Source organism: Lactuca serriola, chromosome 4 (genome assembly GCF_051521515.1).
Source record: "Lactuca serriola cultivar US96UC23 chromosome 4, Lser_US96UC23_V15, whole genome shotgun sequence".
Lineage (NCBI taxonomy): Eukaryota > Viridiplantae > Streptophyta > Magnoliopsida > Asterales > Asteraceae > Lactuca > Lactuca serriola.
In genome coordinates this window covers 358405755-358424452 of record NC_136411.1, presented here as the reverse complement: position 1 = coordinate 358424452, position 18698 = coordinate 358405755, and the positions used below count along the sequence as shown (strand labels likewise).

Below are 18698 nucleotides of genomic sequence, written 5' to 3'. Positions count from 1 at the left end.
TGATTATAAAAAATTAACATAAAATCAAAATTTTGTAATTCGACCCGTACTTTAATAGACTAATACCAAAAAAATTGCTTTATCAAAGCCTTTAGAAGAAAAAATGACACTTTCTTAGGGGCAATCTAGTAATTTTAATGCAAATATACACGGGAAATATGCTCAAGACCAAATCCACACCAAACTTTGCATCAATGAGAACAATAAGCGTGTTACAATTTAGTCCTTCACCGGCTATTACCGGTAAAACCGGTGGCACCAATGGAAAATAGAAAAGTCGGCGTACAACAAGCTGGAAGGTATAATTGTAGTCTGTAGATCTGTTATAACGGCGCCGTTAATACCCCCGTTACAAAAGTTAGAGAGAGAATGTATGTGTGTGTGTGAGTGCGTGAAACGCTAGGACCACATACACTCTTGATAAGAAGCTTTCAAACGGAATCCCTGCCATTTGCATCGTCGTCGTCATCATCGCCTCCACTTTCTCTCTCTCTCTCTCTCATCTCTGAAACGAACAAAACAGAAAAATCACAGAAGAAGATATTATTCTTCATTGAAGAACTAATCAATTGAGGTACGTACAACATGATTTGACATCGGGATATATAATACAGCGATATGGATGTGTATATGTGAATGGGGAAGTATACAAGGAAGTGTAGTGATCAAGGTTGTGAGAATATTTCGGTAATGGAGGTTGCACCGGCGGGAGTAAGGACTAGAGGAAGAGCTATGGCGACGGCGGAGGAGGAAGCGGTTGATAATTCTGGATCAGCGAAGAGGATGAAGGTCGTCGGAAATGGAGAATTGAGGTTGTCTTCTTCGCGAATTACAGATAGTGACGGTGGAGATGTGATTACTACATTGAAGAATTACGGTGATTCCGCCGTGGAGGAGTTCAGAGATTTTTCCGGTGATGTTCCGGCGTCTTGTTGTTCGAGTAACGGATCAGTTACGGAGATATTGAAAAGTGCAGATCTGGAGGTATGTGTGTATGAACATTGAACTGTCCTTTCTATTTTTATTTTTATTTTTTTAATTTCTCTCTCTCTCTCTCTCATATGCTTTATCCATGAAATTTTCTTAATATTTTGAATTCGAATTCGTTTGAAATTTATACAGGAGAGAACTGAAGTTGAAGCAACTATGACATACAAAATGAACAGAAGAGAAAGGTTTGTTCTCTTCATAAAATTCGCATCACAGTTAATTCAAAAAAAAAATTCAAAAAAGGAATATTCTTGATCTAAAACGGCATCCGTTATACTTTCATTCATCCTCTAAACTAAACAAATACAAAACACACAGAAATCTCTTTCTCTCTCTATTTCTCTAACTTTCAATGGATCGTTCATACAGCACACAAACAAGCGACCTCAAGGCGGAATCCGGCGAACTACACTCAACAAATACATCAAAACCGTCGGTGGTGATCGATTCTCGCCGGAAAACACCACCAGCAGCTGAACTTGAAGAATTCTTCGCTAAAGCAGAAGAAAACCTCCATAAACATTTCAAAGACAAGTAAGCAATTAACACATTCTATATATTCTATACATATCGTTTCAAAATCGAGTAAAAAAGTAAGCAAATGTAATGATTCTTCTTTCTTCAGGTATAATTACGACATTGTAAATGACGTTCCATTGAAAGGTCGTTTCGAATGGGTTGAACTAAAGCCATGAAGACGAAGAAGAAGAAGATGATTACAAAACCTAATTGATGTAAAAAAAAAAAAAAAAACAAAATTGTTTCTAAAATTTAGAAACAGAAGTGAAAAGTACAGTAGTACCAGAGTACGTAGTGCATTTTAATTGAATCGAGATGTTTAAAATTTGTAGTTGCATTCGCAGTATAATTAATCGATGATGGGGTTCATGAATTCTACTCGGTGTTAAGTACATGAGGTATAGTAGTGTTTGTTCGTGGGGGATGTAAGGTTTTTTTTTTTTTTTTTTTTTTTTTTTTTTTTTTTGCTCTGAATAGACAGAGTTTGAGGAAGGAAGAAGGAACAGTTGGTAAAATAGTGATTTGGGGTGTACTTCAACCTTCCCCCAATACATCTCTCGTTTCTTTCTGTTCATCTCTGCAATTCTTTCAGATCATATAACGTACAACTGATATGCGATAGCTTCTCTCACAGGTAATTTATTTTTTTATTTATTTTCGATTTAGCCACTAGTTTTCTTTTACCGTTGTAAAACTATATTCCTCTCTTTATATTTCTAAAAATCACCATCTAGCAATTTTTCTCATGATTTTCCATAAAAAAAAAACAAAAAACAAATTAAATATTTTCAATTTTTTTTTCTCGAAATAGAAGAAATGTCTTACTACAAAGTTTCACTATTCAATGTAAAATACATTTCAAAAATATCCAAAAAAATTAAATTCTTATATACTGTAAAATTGTTCTTTGCAAAACGAAATTTGTTTTTGAAAGTGGTCTTATTTTAAGAAATTCACAATTTTTCATCAATAATACTAATTTTTTTAATTTTTTTTATGGATTTTAAAAATTATTTTGATAGAAAAAATGCTTCTTATTGCAAAAACGAATAAAATTTTAGATTTTTAGAAAACAATGTAAAATAACAAAAAAAAAAAGGTACGGAAACATGGGGCTCAATTTCGCAGTAGATCGTTATAAAATTAGTAATTATTTAAAAAAAAAGTTGGGTTATTCCATTGGGAATTATTTAAAAGAAAGGTAAATTTTGTATTTTCTAATTCTGAAAATAATTTAATTTTATGTGGAAATGGAAATAATTTGGTTTTAATTTTAATTTTAAGTGGTAGTTGTTTGGTATGGGATGGTAGAATGTAGAGAGAGAACTGACGCCTTGCCGTGTAAGGTACGGACACGTGTAATCATAGAACTGACTCCCATGTGGATGCATCGGTGGCAGTGGCATTTTCGTAAATAAACAATAACATATCTTTCTGTGCGTTGTATTAATCCGACTGTTTCCTTGCATCACTAAAACTAGAGCATGCGAACCAACATTTCTATTCTTAATTAATTCAATAGTACATTTCCTTTTTTTTATACCTTTAATATATTTCTTACAATAAAATCAGGATAAAATAGGGTGTTATATTATTCATATAATATATACACCCATCCACTCATAAAAAGGAGGTAAGGTACGTATCAAATTAGCCTAAAAGTAACCTAAAATAAAAGATACCCTATTCCTGTTAGCTACATGGTTCTCATGAATACATATAATTATGCAAGTTATATATCTTTCGGTAATATTTTGTGAAAAAAAAAAAAATATATATATATATATATATATATATATATATATATATATATATATATATATATATATATATATATATATATATATATATATATATATATATGAAAATTTTTAACTTTTAACATGGGAAATGGGAATATACAACATGACATATGGAAATGACATGCACATCATCAATAGTGGTTTTTGGAGTAGTGGTCCAAATCAGGAAAAAAAAGTTACTTGTAAAGTTGCAATAACGCAAGTTGCTATCATATAATGTGAAAATAATATTAGATTTATTGAAATACTATATGTACTTGTGAACTAGCTAGGTCTTGTTGTGTAGTATTATAATAAGAGTATGTAAGTGTTTGGTATTTGAGATTAGTTACGAATAAATACATATTCAAGTGTTAGGTTACTGAGCGTCAAACACAGATAAAGACTAGTATGGGAATAAATTAATAAAAAAGACACTACTAGAAAAACAAAGATCTAATACGGTTGAAAGTTCAAAAATAATACATATAATGAACCATACTAATAGAGGGAAGTATTAGATTAAACTACCAAATAGAGTACGACTATTTAACCGTACTCTATATCTCATTATATTAATCAAAATACAATCTAATACAGTCATATAACCGTACTTGCAACTAATACAAATGTATTATATGTGAATACATGTAATTCTAATATGGTCATAAATCAATACAATACATGCATATAACCGTATTTGTATCACTAATGCAAACGTACTATACAAACATATATATATATATATATATATATATATATATATATATATATATATATATATATATATATATATATATATATATATATATAAACACACACGATCCCATTCTGGCCCTAATCAGCAACTAACCTTCAGCCCATTACAACCTAATCAGCACACAACCCATTACAACCCTAATCAGCAGCCAACCCATTCCAGCCTACTATATGATTACATTCCCTCCCTACTAATATGCACACAAATATGATTCCATTACAACCAAAAGAAAAATAAAATGGGACAGCATTAAAAAGAACTATTATCGTGTTTTCATCTTCAGAAATAGAAAAAAAATTACAATGAACCATCTAGTTCATTAAAAATAAAACATTCTTAAATTTGTTGAATATTCTTTTGACTTTAACCATAATCTCTATTTCTCTTTTGTGGTTGATTCATTATATGCCTACAAAAACAAGAAAACTTAGGATTCATTCTCTCAAAATCCCAAATAACTTTTTTAGGAAAGTCACTAAAATCCAATTAACACCACTAAGATAAATAACAGACTATAAGCCTCTTGAAGAGTATACCTAAGACTGAGACATATCTTCCTAATGTTATACCTTATGCTCAATCAGTTCCAACTATTTTAAGAATCATTGATTCATTTTAATAGGAATAATATGTAAAAAAAAAAAGTCAAATTATAGGACCTTCCTTCCATTTACAACTTCATAAGTATAGAAAATGTCTACTTGTGTGAGACATATAATATCTAAATTTCATGAATACAAACCCAGTTATACGACAACTTAATGATATGAATAGAGCAAGTGAAAAAGAAAACGTCAAACAAGCTCAATTTCAATTTACCACCATGCAAGAAATGAAAAGAACTTAATTTCAATTTACCACCATTCTTAAAGAAACATTCATTAGCAATGCAAGGGTACAAGCTTCTCCATAACATATAAGCAATAACATAAAAACATATGAGCAAATAAAACTAACTCAAAATAACACAACATGAAATACAAGGAATGTGTGTGTACCTTACTTAAAAAATCATTCACAAAACTTTTACACAAATCCTCCATAACAACAACCTCCACCAGGACCTTAAAATCTGCAAAATTCCATCATAAAACACAAAATATAACATCCTACTTTTATATATCTCATTTTCCATAAACAAAACTTTCAAAGGCACAATTAACTGGTCTAGATCGACTTGAAAGGGGATGTTAGTGCAACATCAAAGGCACAATTAACTGATCTAGATCAACTTGAAAGTGGATCTTGATTAGCAAATAGCTCTTGCATAAAAGGAATACTCCTCCGTCTGCTAGCAATATTTAGTTTCCAAAAGATGAAAGAGTTTAATGAAGATACAAATGTGCAAACATAACCACAAATATAAGTTAATGATACATATACACACACAAACATACAAGAAATGTGCAAAAATAGCAAGATTTCAAATGACCACATATGTGCGGATTTAATCCTGAAGTGTCAAATCCATAGATCAGTCGGCATAGAAGATAAAAAGAGTCTTCATTCCCTAGAACTCTATTGGTCGAAATATATCGTCCCTCAGTAGCAACTACCAACTAAGGAATATAAAGGATCATCGGTTACAATCTGTTCGTGCATATGTTGAAACATTAGGTTAATAAATGCACAAGTTCAATTTTAACCTATTTGTGTTCAATCTTAAAAAAAATTCAAAGATTATCGACACACTAATAAGAATTTGTTATGAATATGAGTAAAGTGTTGATGAACAAGTGAATGTTACCGTTTCAAGCACGAAAGGCGTTTGTGATGTTTCAAACATTTTCTAATCATCAAAGTAGTAACGAATCATAAAAGCGGTAAAACAGAGAACCTCGAGTCGTTTGAAGGCATGAAGTTAGTGTTGTCGTTAGGATCTAAGAAAATCGTGGCTTTCAGAAAACGAAGTGTCATCGATAGAGTAATTGTTTTTCATGTGTTGCTCGCATGAATGTTTTAGGAAGACAATATGGAAATAGCAGTGGTTGACCTAGAATTTGGGAAGATGACAAGAATTGAGAATAGCAAGTTAATTCCCGCCTAATTGAAGCAAGAACAAAATTGCTATGGAAAACAATAAACGGATACACAACGTCTGATAATAAAGTACTATTAATATAGTAAATGATAATAAAGTGATATTAATGAGTAAATGAGTTGTATTTATTGTTAATATAATACGGTTTTCTATACAACCACATTATATTTCTGTGTATTCTATTTGTTGTTTTCTAGTAGTGAGAAGTGAGAACAAAGATTTATTGTTAATTTTGGAATAAAGTTTATAATTATATCAAGATTGTATATATACGAGCTAGGAAATTGATTCCATCCTAAAACTATTGGCGCACATGTATATATGCCGTATGTTATGTATTTAGGCTAAGACTAGTATTATACAATTTATATATCTTGTAACTGTCGATCCCATGTTTTCTTCACCGGGTAGACATTTTCCTAGGAATATAACTGATCTTGGCATTTCTTTCGGGTTCCTTTTTAGTGTGTGGTGTCTCAAATTCGGGAGGGTGGGTATTTCTACCTTGGCGTGTGTTTTCTCTTTTCTGTTTGTTTATCTTGCAGGGTCTCTCAATTGGTCACTTCTTGGATGTGTGGAGGTAGACGCATAATTGTCATAAGCTTTCGACTATGTGAGCTTGGTGAATCCTCTTGGAAAATAACTTTTGGTAGCAGTCATCTGTCTAGAGGAGTAGTGTGCACCCCTGGCGAAATGGCAGCATAGGTTCTCATCACGGAGAGTCTATATTATAGAGCTGCAGCACAACTATCCCACCCGTAAAGTTGTACTAGCCTGGTGGTATTGCTTCCTTCAAAGGTCGATGTTGTCTCAAACATAATTGCTCAAGCCTGGAAAACTCTTGTTTAAACAATGTTTTGGTTTTCAATTAAAATGACTTGGCCAACATTAGCTTTATCTAGGATATCCTATTTGCATTTCTATCACTAATTCTCTTTGTATGTACTGTGTTTTGCCAGCTCCCTGCTGGCTTTGCTTAATGAATTCTATTTTTGCCGTTCAAAAAAAAAAAAAAAAAAATCTGTCGATCCCATGTACACACTCAATGTATATAATTATTTATTGTTGATAATAAAAATGAAGAAATCATTCTGGAAAATACAATTTGTAACATGGTATCAGAGTTATCACAAACTTTCCAGATTTAAAAAATGTCTGGAGAAGTCTTGAAAATATGTTTAGGGACATTCACGATGCTCGGAAGTTGCTTTTTGTGAGACTAAGCAAGCATGTGAATTCGTGTTTACAAGTTCACAAGTATGTTGGTTATTTTCTTAAAAATCCTAAAATTTAGTTGTCTAAAAACATAAAACCTCTCGATATGGTATTTTAGTAACATTATACTTGTAATATATTTATTACCATAAAATTAAGTTAAAAGGAAAACCATACATACCCTATTCCTATGAGCTACAAACCCTTCTTTAGTCTAGCCTATAGTGGATAGGTTCTCATGAATACCTAAATAAAGGACTTGCTATATTTATGCAAATATTGTTTCCATAATATTTGATGAAAACAAAATATATTTATCTGAAAGTTGTTAACTTTTAAACTTGGAATATACTATTTTTATAGATGTACAAGATAAAATATGGAATCGACCTGCACCATCAAAGATGTAGACTTTAGGAGTAGTGGTCCTACTAATAATAATAATAATAATAATAATAATAATAATAATAATAATAAAAAAAGAAGAAGAAGATAATCGTAAAGTTGCATATGAAAAAAAGATACATTATTGACAATTTCTCATTTTCATATAATATGAAAATACGATCAGATTTAGGTTATAGGGTTTGATTATTAGTAAATATTCGGTTAACTATTATGGTGAAAATTGAGTAATTACAGTGTTATCAAAAAATAAATATAGAAACTATACTGCTTTTGAAGAAACTGAAATTATAAACTACACAGATAAGACACTAATAGAAAGTATATCATTTCTTGACTAACGAGAAGATAAAACTTCAGTTTCGATAACATTTTATGAAGAAGAAAAGAAATATTCTGAAATTTGTTAGCTTTAAAAGTTGGAATATTCTACTTTTATAAACGTATAAGATAAGAGATTGAATGACTCTCCACCATCAAAGATTATAGTGTTTTTTTTGGTAGGGCCTCAACAAAAGAAGTTATTTGGAAACGTGTAATAACAAAAGTGTCATATGAAAAAATTTTGAAAAAGATATATCATATTATCTAATCTAACAGAATACACTAGATGAATACTTGTTTATATTGCTCCCTAAAATTTATAACATGATTATATAAATAAATAAATAAAAGGTGAAAAGTTGAAGCTAGGGCACATGGGCCCAATGATTCAACAAAGGCTTAAGAATATAAAATTGAAATTAATGTTGAGAGTCACATGCCTACGATGTGATCCCTCCCACATTCTTTGATGTTGAATGCACCATTCAAATTAATGATTGTTTTTTTTTTCCTTTTAATGTATTTAAAAAAAAATGTAATGTTCGATTATGAATGAATAATCCCTTGTCTATTTGAACTTTGTTACTTTAAAAAATTAAAATAGAAATTTTCCAAAAGAAATTACTTATGATATATAAATGAGTATTAATAAAAACTAGCGGATTTGTTTCTTTTATAATTTGGTTGGTGGTAATATTTAATTAGATAATGAAGTTTTGTTAAATATTAGAATGATAGAAAAGTTATATATTTTTAAATATAGTCATTTTAAACAATATCTGTTTTATGTTTTATTATTAAGATCAAGATTAAATAAATAAATCTATTCGCATTGTTTAATAGAACTAACATCAACACTTTAGAACAAAATAGTCCTTGAATTAAAAATATTAATAATTTACTTCATTATAATATTTCATTGAGAACAAGACAACCATCTTAAATCTGGATCTTCTTCTTCGATTTTTTAATCATCTTCTACAAATCATCGTAAGTCCACCACCCTAAGCCACCATTACAAGATCAGTTGCCACCCACTTCTTCACCATCACTAGGATCGATCATAAATAACCCATAAATATCGATCGATATACAAAACTATTATCTTTTCTATATTATTATATATTAAAAGCTGAAAACAAATAGATAAATTATAAGATTTGAAAATGGTAGCAACGGTGTAAAGGAACAACGACGGATCTTGTCTTCAAAGATTTGATTTGTTTTTAATTTGGAGTTAGACAATGGTTTTATATTATATTTGTATTAAAAAATATATAGATAGATAATTTTATGAATCCGTCATTTATCGATGAAAACAAATAAATGATTTAAAACAAAGTTTGACAATGATAGGAATTAAAAGAAAAAAAGTAGCGGGTATCATGACACGGTACAAGAGCATTCTTCTTGGATCTGGTGACCGTGCAATTATTTTTATTACTACTTGAATCTTATATATATATATATATATATATATATATATATATATATATATATATATATATATATATATATATATATATATATATATATATATATATATATACTGGCCGTTTACCCGCGCCAAGCGACGGGTGTGACAATGGTGGTTGAATGCTGAAAGATGAATTAAACCCTAAAAATGGAAACGTCAGCGATATATATCCAAGATTTGTGAACAGAAATTGCGAAATTTGGGGAAATACGGAAATAAGGAATGAATCGGGTCAAAATAACCTAAGAATAAGGATAAGAGATTTGACCATTTCAACTCTTGACCATATGTACTCTACTCTTTTTCTAATGCATAAATTGATTGTACAAATGCATTGTATGTTTGTACGACTTAAAATTCAACATTTGACCAAAAATGTTTTATAAGGTAATTAAGATAGGGTTAGGTTCATGTGAGACGGCCTAATTTTGTGAGACAGTGAGACGCATTTTTTTATTTTTTTTTTATTTTTTTTAGGTTAATTCAAGTTCCGAAAATAATATTTAAAAAAGAATTTTTGGATTTTTCCATTTATTTTTGCATTTTAAAATTATTTTTTAGAATATGTACAGTGTAATATTCTATTAGAATATTTCACGTATTTTTCAAAAAAAATGGAATTTTTTTTTAGTTAATTCAAGTTCCGAAAATAATATTTAAAACAAGAATTTTTAGATTTTTCCATTTATTTTGCATTTTAAAATTATTTTTTAGAATATGTCAGTGTAATATTCTATTAGAATATTTCACGTATTTTTCAAAAAAAAAACAGGAATTTTTTTCATTTTTTTATTTATTTTTATTTTTTTATTTATTTTTAGTTAATTCAAGTTCCGAAAATAATATTTAAAAAAAGAATTATGGATTTTTCCATTTATTTTGCATTTTAAAATTATTTTTAGATTTGGTCTCACAAAATTAGAATGGTCTCAAATGAACCTGAACCTATATATATATATATATATATATATATATATATATATATATATATATATATATATATATATATATATATATATATATATATATATATATATATGACAACTATTGTGCGGACGTATAGACAATGTTATTTTATGAGAATTACAAAGAGAATAGAATGTTTAGTAATGTGAATACGTTCAACTTCACATGACTATCATTATTTTCATATATTCTCACTAATTCTTATTTAGTTTTGTTCTCACATATCATTTTTCACTCATTTTCATTCTTACAGAATACGACTCAATAAATATTCTGACAACATTCTAACAAAATGAGAATAATAAAAAAAAAGTCTATAATAACCTTATAGACGATTTAATTAGTGAAAATGTGTGATAATGACAACAGTTATGTAAGATTGAACGGATTCATATTATCAAACAACATATTTTCTTTGACATTCTCACAGAATAGATATATATAGGGAAGGGTTATTTTGAAAACAAAAAAACCCTAAAAATCATAAAAATGCATAAAAATGCATAAAAAATACTTAGAGATTACAAAACTTTTTTTTAATTTTTTTTATAAAAAATCGCAGGTTTTTTAATAAGAATAAAAATAAAAAAATCAATTTTTTTCTTTTAAATTAAAAAAAAAAATCCAAAAAAATCAGCGAAATTATATTAAAGCATGCGATTTTTTCATAAAAAAATTCAAAAAAAAGTTATATGATCTCTAAGTATTTTTTTATGCATTTTTATGATTTTTAGGGTTTTTGTTTTCCATAGAACCTAAACCTATATATATATATATATCTATATATATATATATATATATATATATATATATATATATATATGTATATATATATATATATATGTATATATATATACGTATCTTTTTGTTCATGTCTACTAACATCCTTGTAACGTCTGGTTCCTGGTACGTATCTAAATTGTATTTTAATCATTTTGTAGAGCAACTCGACGAGTTGGGAGCCCCAAACTCGTCGAGTAGAGATCAGAAGAGACGCGTGATTTCAAGTAACCTTCTCGGCGAGTTTAGTGCCTCAACTCGACAAGTAGGGCTCCCTGAATGAAACCCTGATTTCGGGATTTTGCACCCTATTTAAGCATCCTAATCCCCACTTACTGGCCTCATTTCTAGCCTCCAAGTCCCAAACCCTATATTTAGAAACCCTAATGCATTTATGAGCTTGTGAGCCATTTTTGAGTGAAACTTGGTGTGTTTTGAAGCTTGTGAAGGAAGGAGAAGCTTGGGGATTCAAGAAGAAGCTAGTAGATCCAGAGACTTCACTTCATCCTTTTCATTTTCTGATAAGCAAGTCTCAAATTTGCTTAGTAGCTCCTTAGATCTCTTATTTATCATTTTATTGGGTTTTGGTCCAAGAAGCTTAATCATTGGGATATGGACGTCCCAAGTGAGTAAACCATCAGATTTGGAATCATGGAGGGCTTTCACGGCATAAAGGCGCAAACTCTATGGCCATTGAAGCCCCATGCAAGCTATAGGATGTCATTTTGGCCTTTTAAGCTCCAAAAGGCCATGCATAGAGAAAAAGGTTGAAGCTTTACGTGTTTAGCTAGTGTTTAGGGTCTAGATCTCTGTTTTGTATACTTTAGTTTGGAGTATGGATGGCTTGTGGACCAAGATCTAGGTCATAAAGAGTTAGGGTTTGAGCTAAACCCATTAAGTAAAGGTATTAATGGGTAAAGTTGGGAACTTTTGTTGGATTAGTGTCTAAGCCCGTAACTATATTTGGTAAGTACTTGACCCGGTTGTGCATGGTCTTTTTGGGTTGCTTTCACCAAAGCAACATGATAAGATGATTTATGAATAAAGAGGTTATTATGATTTATTAATATGTTATATGAATAATATATTAATGGAGAAATCATATAATTAAATTAATATTAGACAAGAATTAATTAAGAAATTAATCTTGTGGCTAAAAGAAATTAATTTAATGACAGAGACTTAAATTGTCAAATGTGTGATAGTTAAGTATTGGGCTGATGAGCCTCTTGGACTAGGCATGGATGAAATTAGGATGTGTAAATCCCTAATTTTGGCCCTAAGGCCTTATTCCAGAAGCTTCCTTGGATAGCTTAAGGCCTAAGCAGTGCATTAGGGTTTTTAACTGAAACCCTAACAGCTCCAATATAAATAGGACCCTAAGGTTCCAGAACTTGGCCTACCCTATTCCTAAGAGCTATAGAACCGAATTCAAGAAGCCTCCAACCTCTCTCCAATATCATTCTTTTGCTATTGGTGTTTGTAATCCATTAGATGAGTGACACTTGTGACTCTAAGCTTCAAAGGCAAGGAGATTCAATCAAGCAACAAAAGGTAATGATCTAGATCTGATTTGTTTCTTATAATTTTGAATTATTCTCATTAGATCTAGGGTTTGTAAGCCTTGGATGATTTCATGTACAATTAGTGGAACCTAGATCAAATCATTAGGGTTTGTATGAGCACATAGGATGTTCTTTTGGATCAAACCCATCAGTGGTATCAAAGCTTTGATTGGTTTCAATTGTATTTGATGCTAATATGTTCGTTAATTGCTTGATATGAAAATCGTTTTTCTGAAAATACCCAACTCACGACGTGAGTCTAGTATGTCAGACAGACTCGACGAGTGCAGTCTGCTACTCTACGAGTCTGTGGCTCAGATGGCTCAAAACTCATATTTTTGACTAATTTTGTGTTTGGATAATTACCAAAATTGTTTTGAATAATAAAATCCGATTTTTATATATATGTTATGATTATCCCTACCAAATTAAAAGATAATTACCATTTATTTGAATAATAAATTAATTATAAGATAATCTTTCATTATTTAATTTATTTGGTGAATTATCTTGTAAATAATCTTGATTAGATCAAATTTAGATAATCATTAAATTAATTATTTAATTTAAAATTATTTGCTATTGGATCATTTGTGTTTTGAAAAGTTCAAAACTTGTCCTCAAATTTTGAAATTTAAATTTTGTGATTAAAATGTTTAATTTAAACTATTTAAATTTCAAACCCTAGAATTTTATAAGTTTAAAATTCAATCTTATACTTTATAATATTATGAGATTAATATATATATATATATATATATGTGTGTGTGTGTGTGTGTGTGTGTGTGTGTAACTTAAAATGCTAGTCTTACCGTTAGTAGGTCTCATTCACGAAGCCAATCTCTAAGGGGGTATAAAGTTATGACCTATAAAATGGCCATTTAATGGGTGTCCACTCTCACTCACCGCTTCCTTGATTAGTGGAGGGTCATTAGCCGAACAGGTAGGATAAGGAAACCCTTTCTCATTAATAAGTATAATGAATTATAAAGTAACTAAATGTTTTTACAAAAATTCTCAATCTTAGTTACTTTAGGAAAAGTGAATTGATGCAATTTCATGAAATTACACTTTGTACCCTTGCTAAGACGTTAGTGGAGCGTGTGTGGTTAACCGGCACACTAATTAGGTTCTAATCAAAGGTGGCAAAGGGTGACTCATTGTTTATCATAGTTCGATGGAGCGTGTGTGGTTAACCGGCACATCGAATAGATGACTGTAATAATGAGGGCACCATGTACATTTGCATGGTTATTCACACCCGCTTTGTGATCCTCGACATCCCAGTCACAAACTTGAGGGGCATATCGAGATTTAAACATGCCATAGAAAAGTTCAATGAATCTCAAAAGGATCTAGGAGTTTTTCAATACATTTAAAGCTTAATCTTCTTTTCATTTTTCATGGTGGAGAATTAGTGAATCGTCATTCACTTACCTTCAAATTATTTGCATGTTAGATTACGGCATCCCTCTTCTAATATGTAAATAATGTTGTTGGATCCTAGCCCTAATTTCTCATTTGGGTGTTTAATTAGGGATTCATTTCTAATCAAACTTTGTTCTTTTCCTTTTCAAATGTCGAACATGAACAACAACAACGCTTCTGGCTCGAGTTCCTCTGGCTCATGAACTTGTGTGTGAGGGTGATATTTGACGGAAACAATTTCAATGATTGGATCCGTAACATAAGAATGGTCACCCGTTACGAGGACAAAGAGTATGTCCTTGATAAGGAGCGGAAGGAGATCGACATGAACACTGTCACTCCTGAAGAGATCGCTGCCTTTGAGGCCCACGAGCGTGATGCCACGAAAGTCCATTGCATCATGCTAGCGACCATGACTTCCAAACTCCAAAAGTCCTATGAGGACATGTATCCCTACGAGATGCATCAAGACTTGCTAGACCGGTACCACCAAAGTGCGAGGCAAGAGAAGTATGAGATCATCACTTCGATGATCACTACCCGAATGGGTAGTGGAAAGTCCCTTACCGCTCATCTGTGTAACATCCCGGAAATTCAGAAGTAAAGTTGAAGGGATAAAAGTGTAAATAAGAAGGTCGACTCGGCGAGTCGATGGATAGACTCGGTGAGTCGAGTCGTGTTATGGGTCGCGTGTTAAGTGACCAACTCGACGAGTCGCATGGGTGGACTCGACGAGTTGGTACTGTATGGAGAAAACCCTAATCCCGGGGGTTGAGCCCTATATAAAGAACATAATACCCTCTCCCCAGCCTCTTTACCCTCCCTTGAGTTCCAGAAGCCCTAATAGACGTGAGTGAGAGATTGGAGCACATTTTGGAGCTTGGATAAGTGGATTAGGAAGGAAATCTTGAAGACCAAAGGGGTTGCAGCAAGGAAGGGACATAGATCCGAGGTCTACTTCAGTGGGAGCTTGCATTGGAGGTAATAGATCTATTCTTGAGCTTTTGTACATCTAGATCTATCAATTGTGGGGTTTTTGGAGCATAAATGAGGTCCATCTCGAGTTTGGTGTAAGATCTGAGGTTGCTACCTCAGATCTAGGCTTGTAATGACCTAAGGAGTCATAAAGTTTATGCCAAAGAGTTGTTGGTGAAGTTCCTTTGTCCCAAACCCTAGCCCTAGAGTGTTTTATGCTTAGATCTCTTTGGATTCACGTAAAGTTTGCTACTTTACGTGATGAGTGGGTTGTAGAAGACTAGATATATGGATTGGAGCCCCTGCATGGCTTAAAAAGCCACTGTATGGATTAAGAACTAGAGGTACTCGACGAGTCACATGGGTGTACTCGGCGAGTTGCATGAAGACAGGCAGGAACTCGGCGAGTTGGAAGAACAACTCGATGAGTATGTTGAAGATTGCCTTGGACTCGGCGACTTTGTTCTTGGACTCGACGAGTCTGGTCATGGAACCCCAACCTCTTCCGGTTAAGTCGCGAATCGGTGAGTCGAGGGACGACTCGATGTGTTCAACAGGAAAGGACTCGGAGATCCTTGAACTCGGTGAGTCTTGGGGCAACTCCGCGAGTTGGGTCGCGATATGGGAGTTTTCAGAACATGGGGACTCGACGAGTCAGTGGGCTGACTCGGCGAGTAGAGTCAGTCAGGAAGTTGACTTTGATTGAGGGCTTTGACTTTGACCAAGAGTTGACCAGTTGACTTCCAGGGGTATTTTGGTAATTATTGGTATTTATTGAGTTCAGTCTTTTGGTATTATCAATGGTGGAGTTCGTGTCGGAGGTTGGAGCAGCGTGATCTTATCTTTTCAATCAGCAGTTGTGAGGTGAGTTATCCTCACTATATCGACAGGGTCTAAGGCACCAAGGACGACCCTTTATCGTATTGTAATCCGGGTATCATTGTTATGTTATTGCTTTGCTATGTTTGCATCCTAGTAGTTAGGATGGTATATGCTAGTGACCGGTTAGGTCGGTATCCTGGTTAGGATGATGTTATGTTATGTGATCTGCTAGATCGGTTGATTGGTGATTAATTGTTATATGATTATATGTTTATGTGCACATGGTTGATTGACTGGGGTTGGGTTGAGGCGGGTCCTGCTTTGTGCTGTAGGCCAACATACCCAGGGCGGACCGGATATTCCGAAGGCCCAGCGAGCGGTCCGGATAGGCTGTAGGCCCCACGAGGGCGGACAGAACGTACCGAGGCTCGGAGAGTGGACCAGGCCGACTGAAGGCCCGGTGCGGGCAGACCAGTCATATTGTAGACTCAGAGAGTGGACCAGGTGGGTTGAAGGCTCGGTGCGGGCGGACTAACCACACTGCAGACTCAATGTATATGGCTAGACTCGGAGGGTGAACCAGGTGGACTGAAGGCCCGGTGCGGCGGACCAGTCACACAGTAGACCCGAAGTGCATGGTTGTTCTGTGTTCTGTCTTGATATGGCATGTTATGTGTATGGTATATGTGGTTGGTATTTTGGGGGTATCTCACTAAGCTTTCGGGCTTACAGTTATGGTTTAAATGTTTCAGGTACTTCAGGAGACCGTGGCAAGGCAAAGGCGTGATCGTACCGCTCCTCATGTTTATGTTTTATGATATGGTTCTGGGAAGACTCTGATAATAATTGTATTGAAAACCTTTTTGTAATGACTTAACGAAACTGGGTTGTTTTTGAAAAGTTTAAATTAGCTTGAATTTTTATGGATGTTACAAGTTGGTATCAGAGCCTTGGTTTGAGTGAACTGGAGAAACATTCGTGTGAATCCAGTCTCAAATCAAGGAGAGTTTTCAAAAGGGAATTTAAAATGGTTTTCAAAAATGAATAAAGGAGGACGCGGAGGTATGATTAGCCGGAGCCAGTAAGTAGCCCCAAAATACCATACAAGTTATTTGTTTATGATATATGATAAAACAGCATGCTAGTACTAGGCTAGGGATCTTCAGGAATTGCATGATAGAATTTCCTGATTATATGATGTCAGCTAGCCTAGGGTTTCCTTGTATGAAATTAACATCATTACTGTAGATATTTAGTGTATGCATCACGGCCATATGTAATTAAGATCTTATAGCCTGAGAATGTTTGATTTGGCCTTACGTTCTGTTCTTGTTTGATTGGGAGCTTAGTGTAGGATTGAATATTCGAAAGTCTATGGGGTCCAGCGTTATGTATGACTAGCATACACTGGTGTTGCAGGAGTTGGTGGAAGTTTCATGGTCGGGTGAGTTGTGGGACTGGTAGGTCAGTATGAGATATTTAGTGTTCCTTTAGGATTGAGGATTGGTTGCTTGTTATGTATGTTCATCTCTAGGGTGTTGTGGTGATACTTGATATAAATATGGGTAGGTGTGACAAGTAGTATGGGCCCGTACTACTGAAATGTGACAACCCGAAATTTTCCATTCAAATCAAACCACATCAATCCAATGGAAGTAGAGCAGTTTCAGTGAAAATTCAAACTTTTGGAATAAGTTTGGCAGTTTTAGGGTTTTACACCTAAGGAGTTATTAGGAGAGTGGGTGCACTAGGATTTTGTGCAACACTGTAATTCCATTTCTCTAGGTCATTAGAATCCATTCTTAGAATAGAAATATTTTCTGCCAAAAATCTCTGGACTATAAATAGAATTCTGAACCAAATTGGTTCATTATTTGATTTCCAATTAGAGAAAAGCCAAATACTCTCTCACGGATCTTCGGGTTTTCATCCCAGATTGTGAGTCTACTTCCCTAAATGTGTTTTAATACTTGTTATATGCTTTATAACATTGTTTACATGTCCAAAACACAAGATCCGGGAGTTTACCGCCCAAGAACGTTCTTGGGGAGTAAACTCCAAAATCAAGCCTAAAGGCCACATAGTCCCATTTCCGCGTTAGGCATCTAATTAAGGACTTAGTATATGATCATTAGAGGCTAGAAACAAATCAAAAGCAAGTAGTTTGAGGAGTTTACAGCCAAGGAACCACCTCTTGGGCCGTAAACTCCAAGTAAAGGGCACAAATGAGTGCCTAGTGATCCTTTAGCCTTAGAACAAGAACCTAGAAGCCTTAAGCAAGTGTTTTAGACCAACAAAACAATTAGAAACCAACTTTGGAAAGGAGTTTACGGCCAAGATGCTCCTTAGGCCGTAAACTCCAAGAATTAGTGCCAAAAACCACTTCAAACTCTTCCTAAGGCTTAGTCTTCATTTTTGGCTAGTACCTTAAGGTGTTTAGGACCTAGAAAACACATGAAAAGCATAAGTGTTGAAGAGTTTACGGCCAAGAGTATTTCTTGGGCCGTAAACTCCTTTAATGGGGTCAAAGAGCACCCTAGACACTTCCTTAGGCCAAGAAACTTTTAGGGCAAGTACCTAGATGAGATATGGACTAGTTAAAATTCTTAGGACCTCATGTGTGAGGGAGTTTACGGCCCAAAGAGTTCTA

The 18698-nt window shown here is 33.2% G+C and overlaps 1 protein-coding gene across 1 annotated transcript; it reads left to right on the top strand.

Annotated features, from left to right (window-relative positions):
• The first annotated feature begins 494 nt into the window (after window positions 1-494).
• LOC145097605 (cyclin-dependent kinase inhibitor 7-like) lies at window positions 495-1885 on the top strand. Its single transcript, XM_079035200.1, has 4 exons — window positions 495-984; window positions 1123-1175; window positions 1360-1524; window positions 1616-1885. The coding sequence occupies exons 1-4, from the start codon at window positions 637-639 to the stop codon at window positions 1683-1685; spliced, it is 636 nt and encodes a 211-aa protein (XP_078891326.1). The 5' UTR covers window positions 495-636; the 3' UTR covers window positions 1686-1885.
• Window positions 1886-18698: the final 16813 nt, after the last annotated feature.

Bases quoted from the DNA above. Each gene is read 5' to 3' on its own strand.
- LOC145097605 (XM_079035200.1), top strand. From the start codon at position 637: ATGGGGAAGTATACAAGGAAGTGTAGTGATCAAGGTTGTGAGAATATT. The intron at 985-1,122 runs GTATGTGTGTAT...AAATTTATACAG, and splicing joins TGAAAAGTGCAGATCTGGAG to GAGAGAACTGAAGTTGAAGC. The intron at 1,176-1,359 runs GTTTGTTCTCTT...TCGTTCATACAG, and splicing joins AAAATGAACAGAAGAGAAAG to CACACAAACAAGCGACCTCA.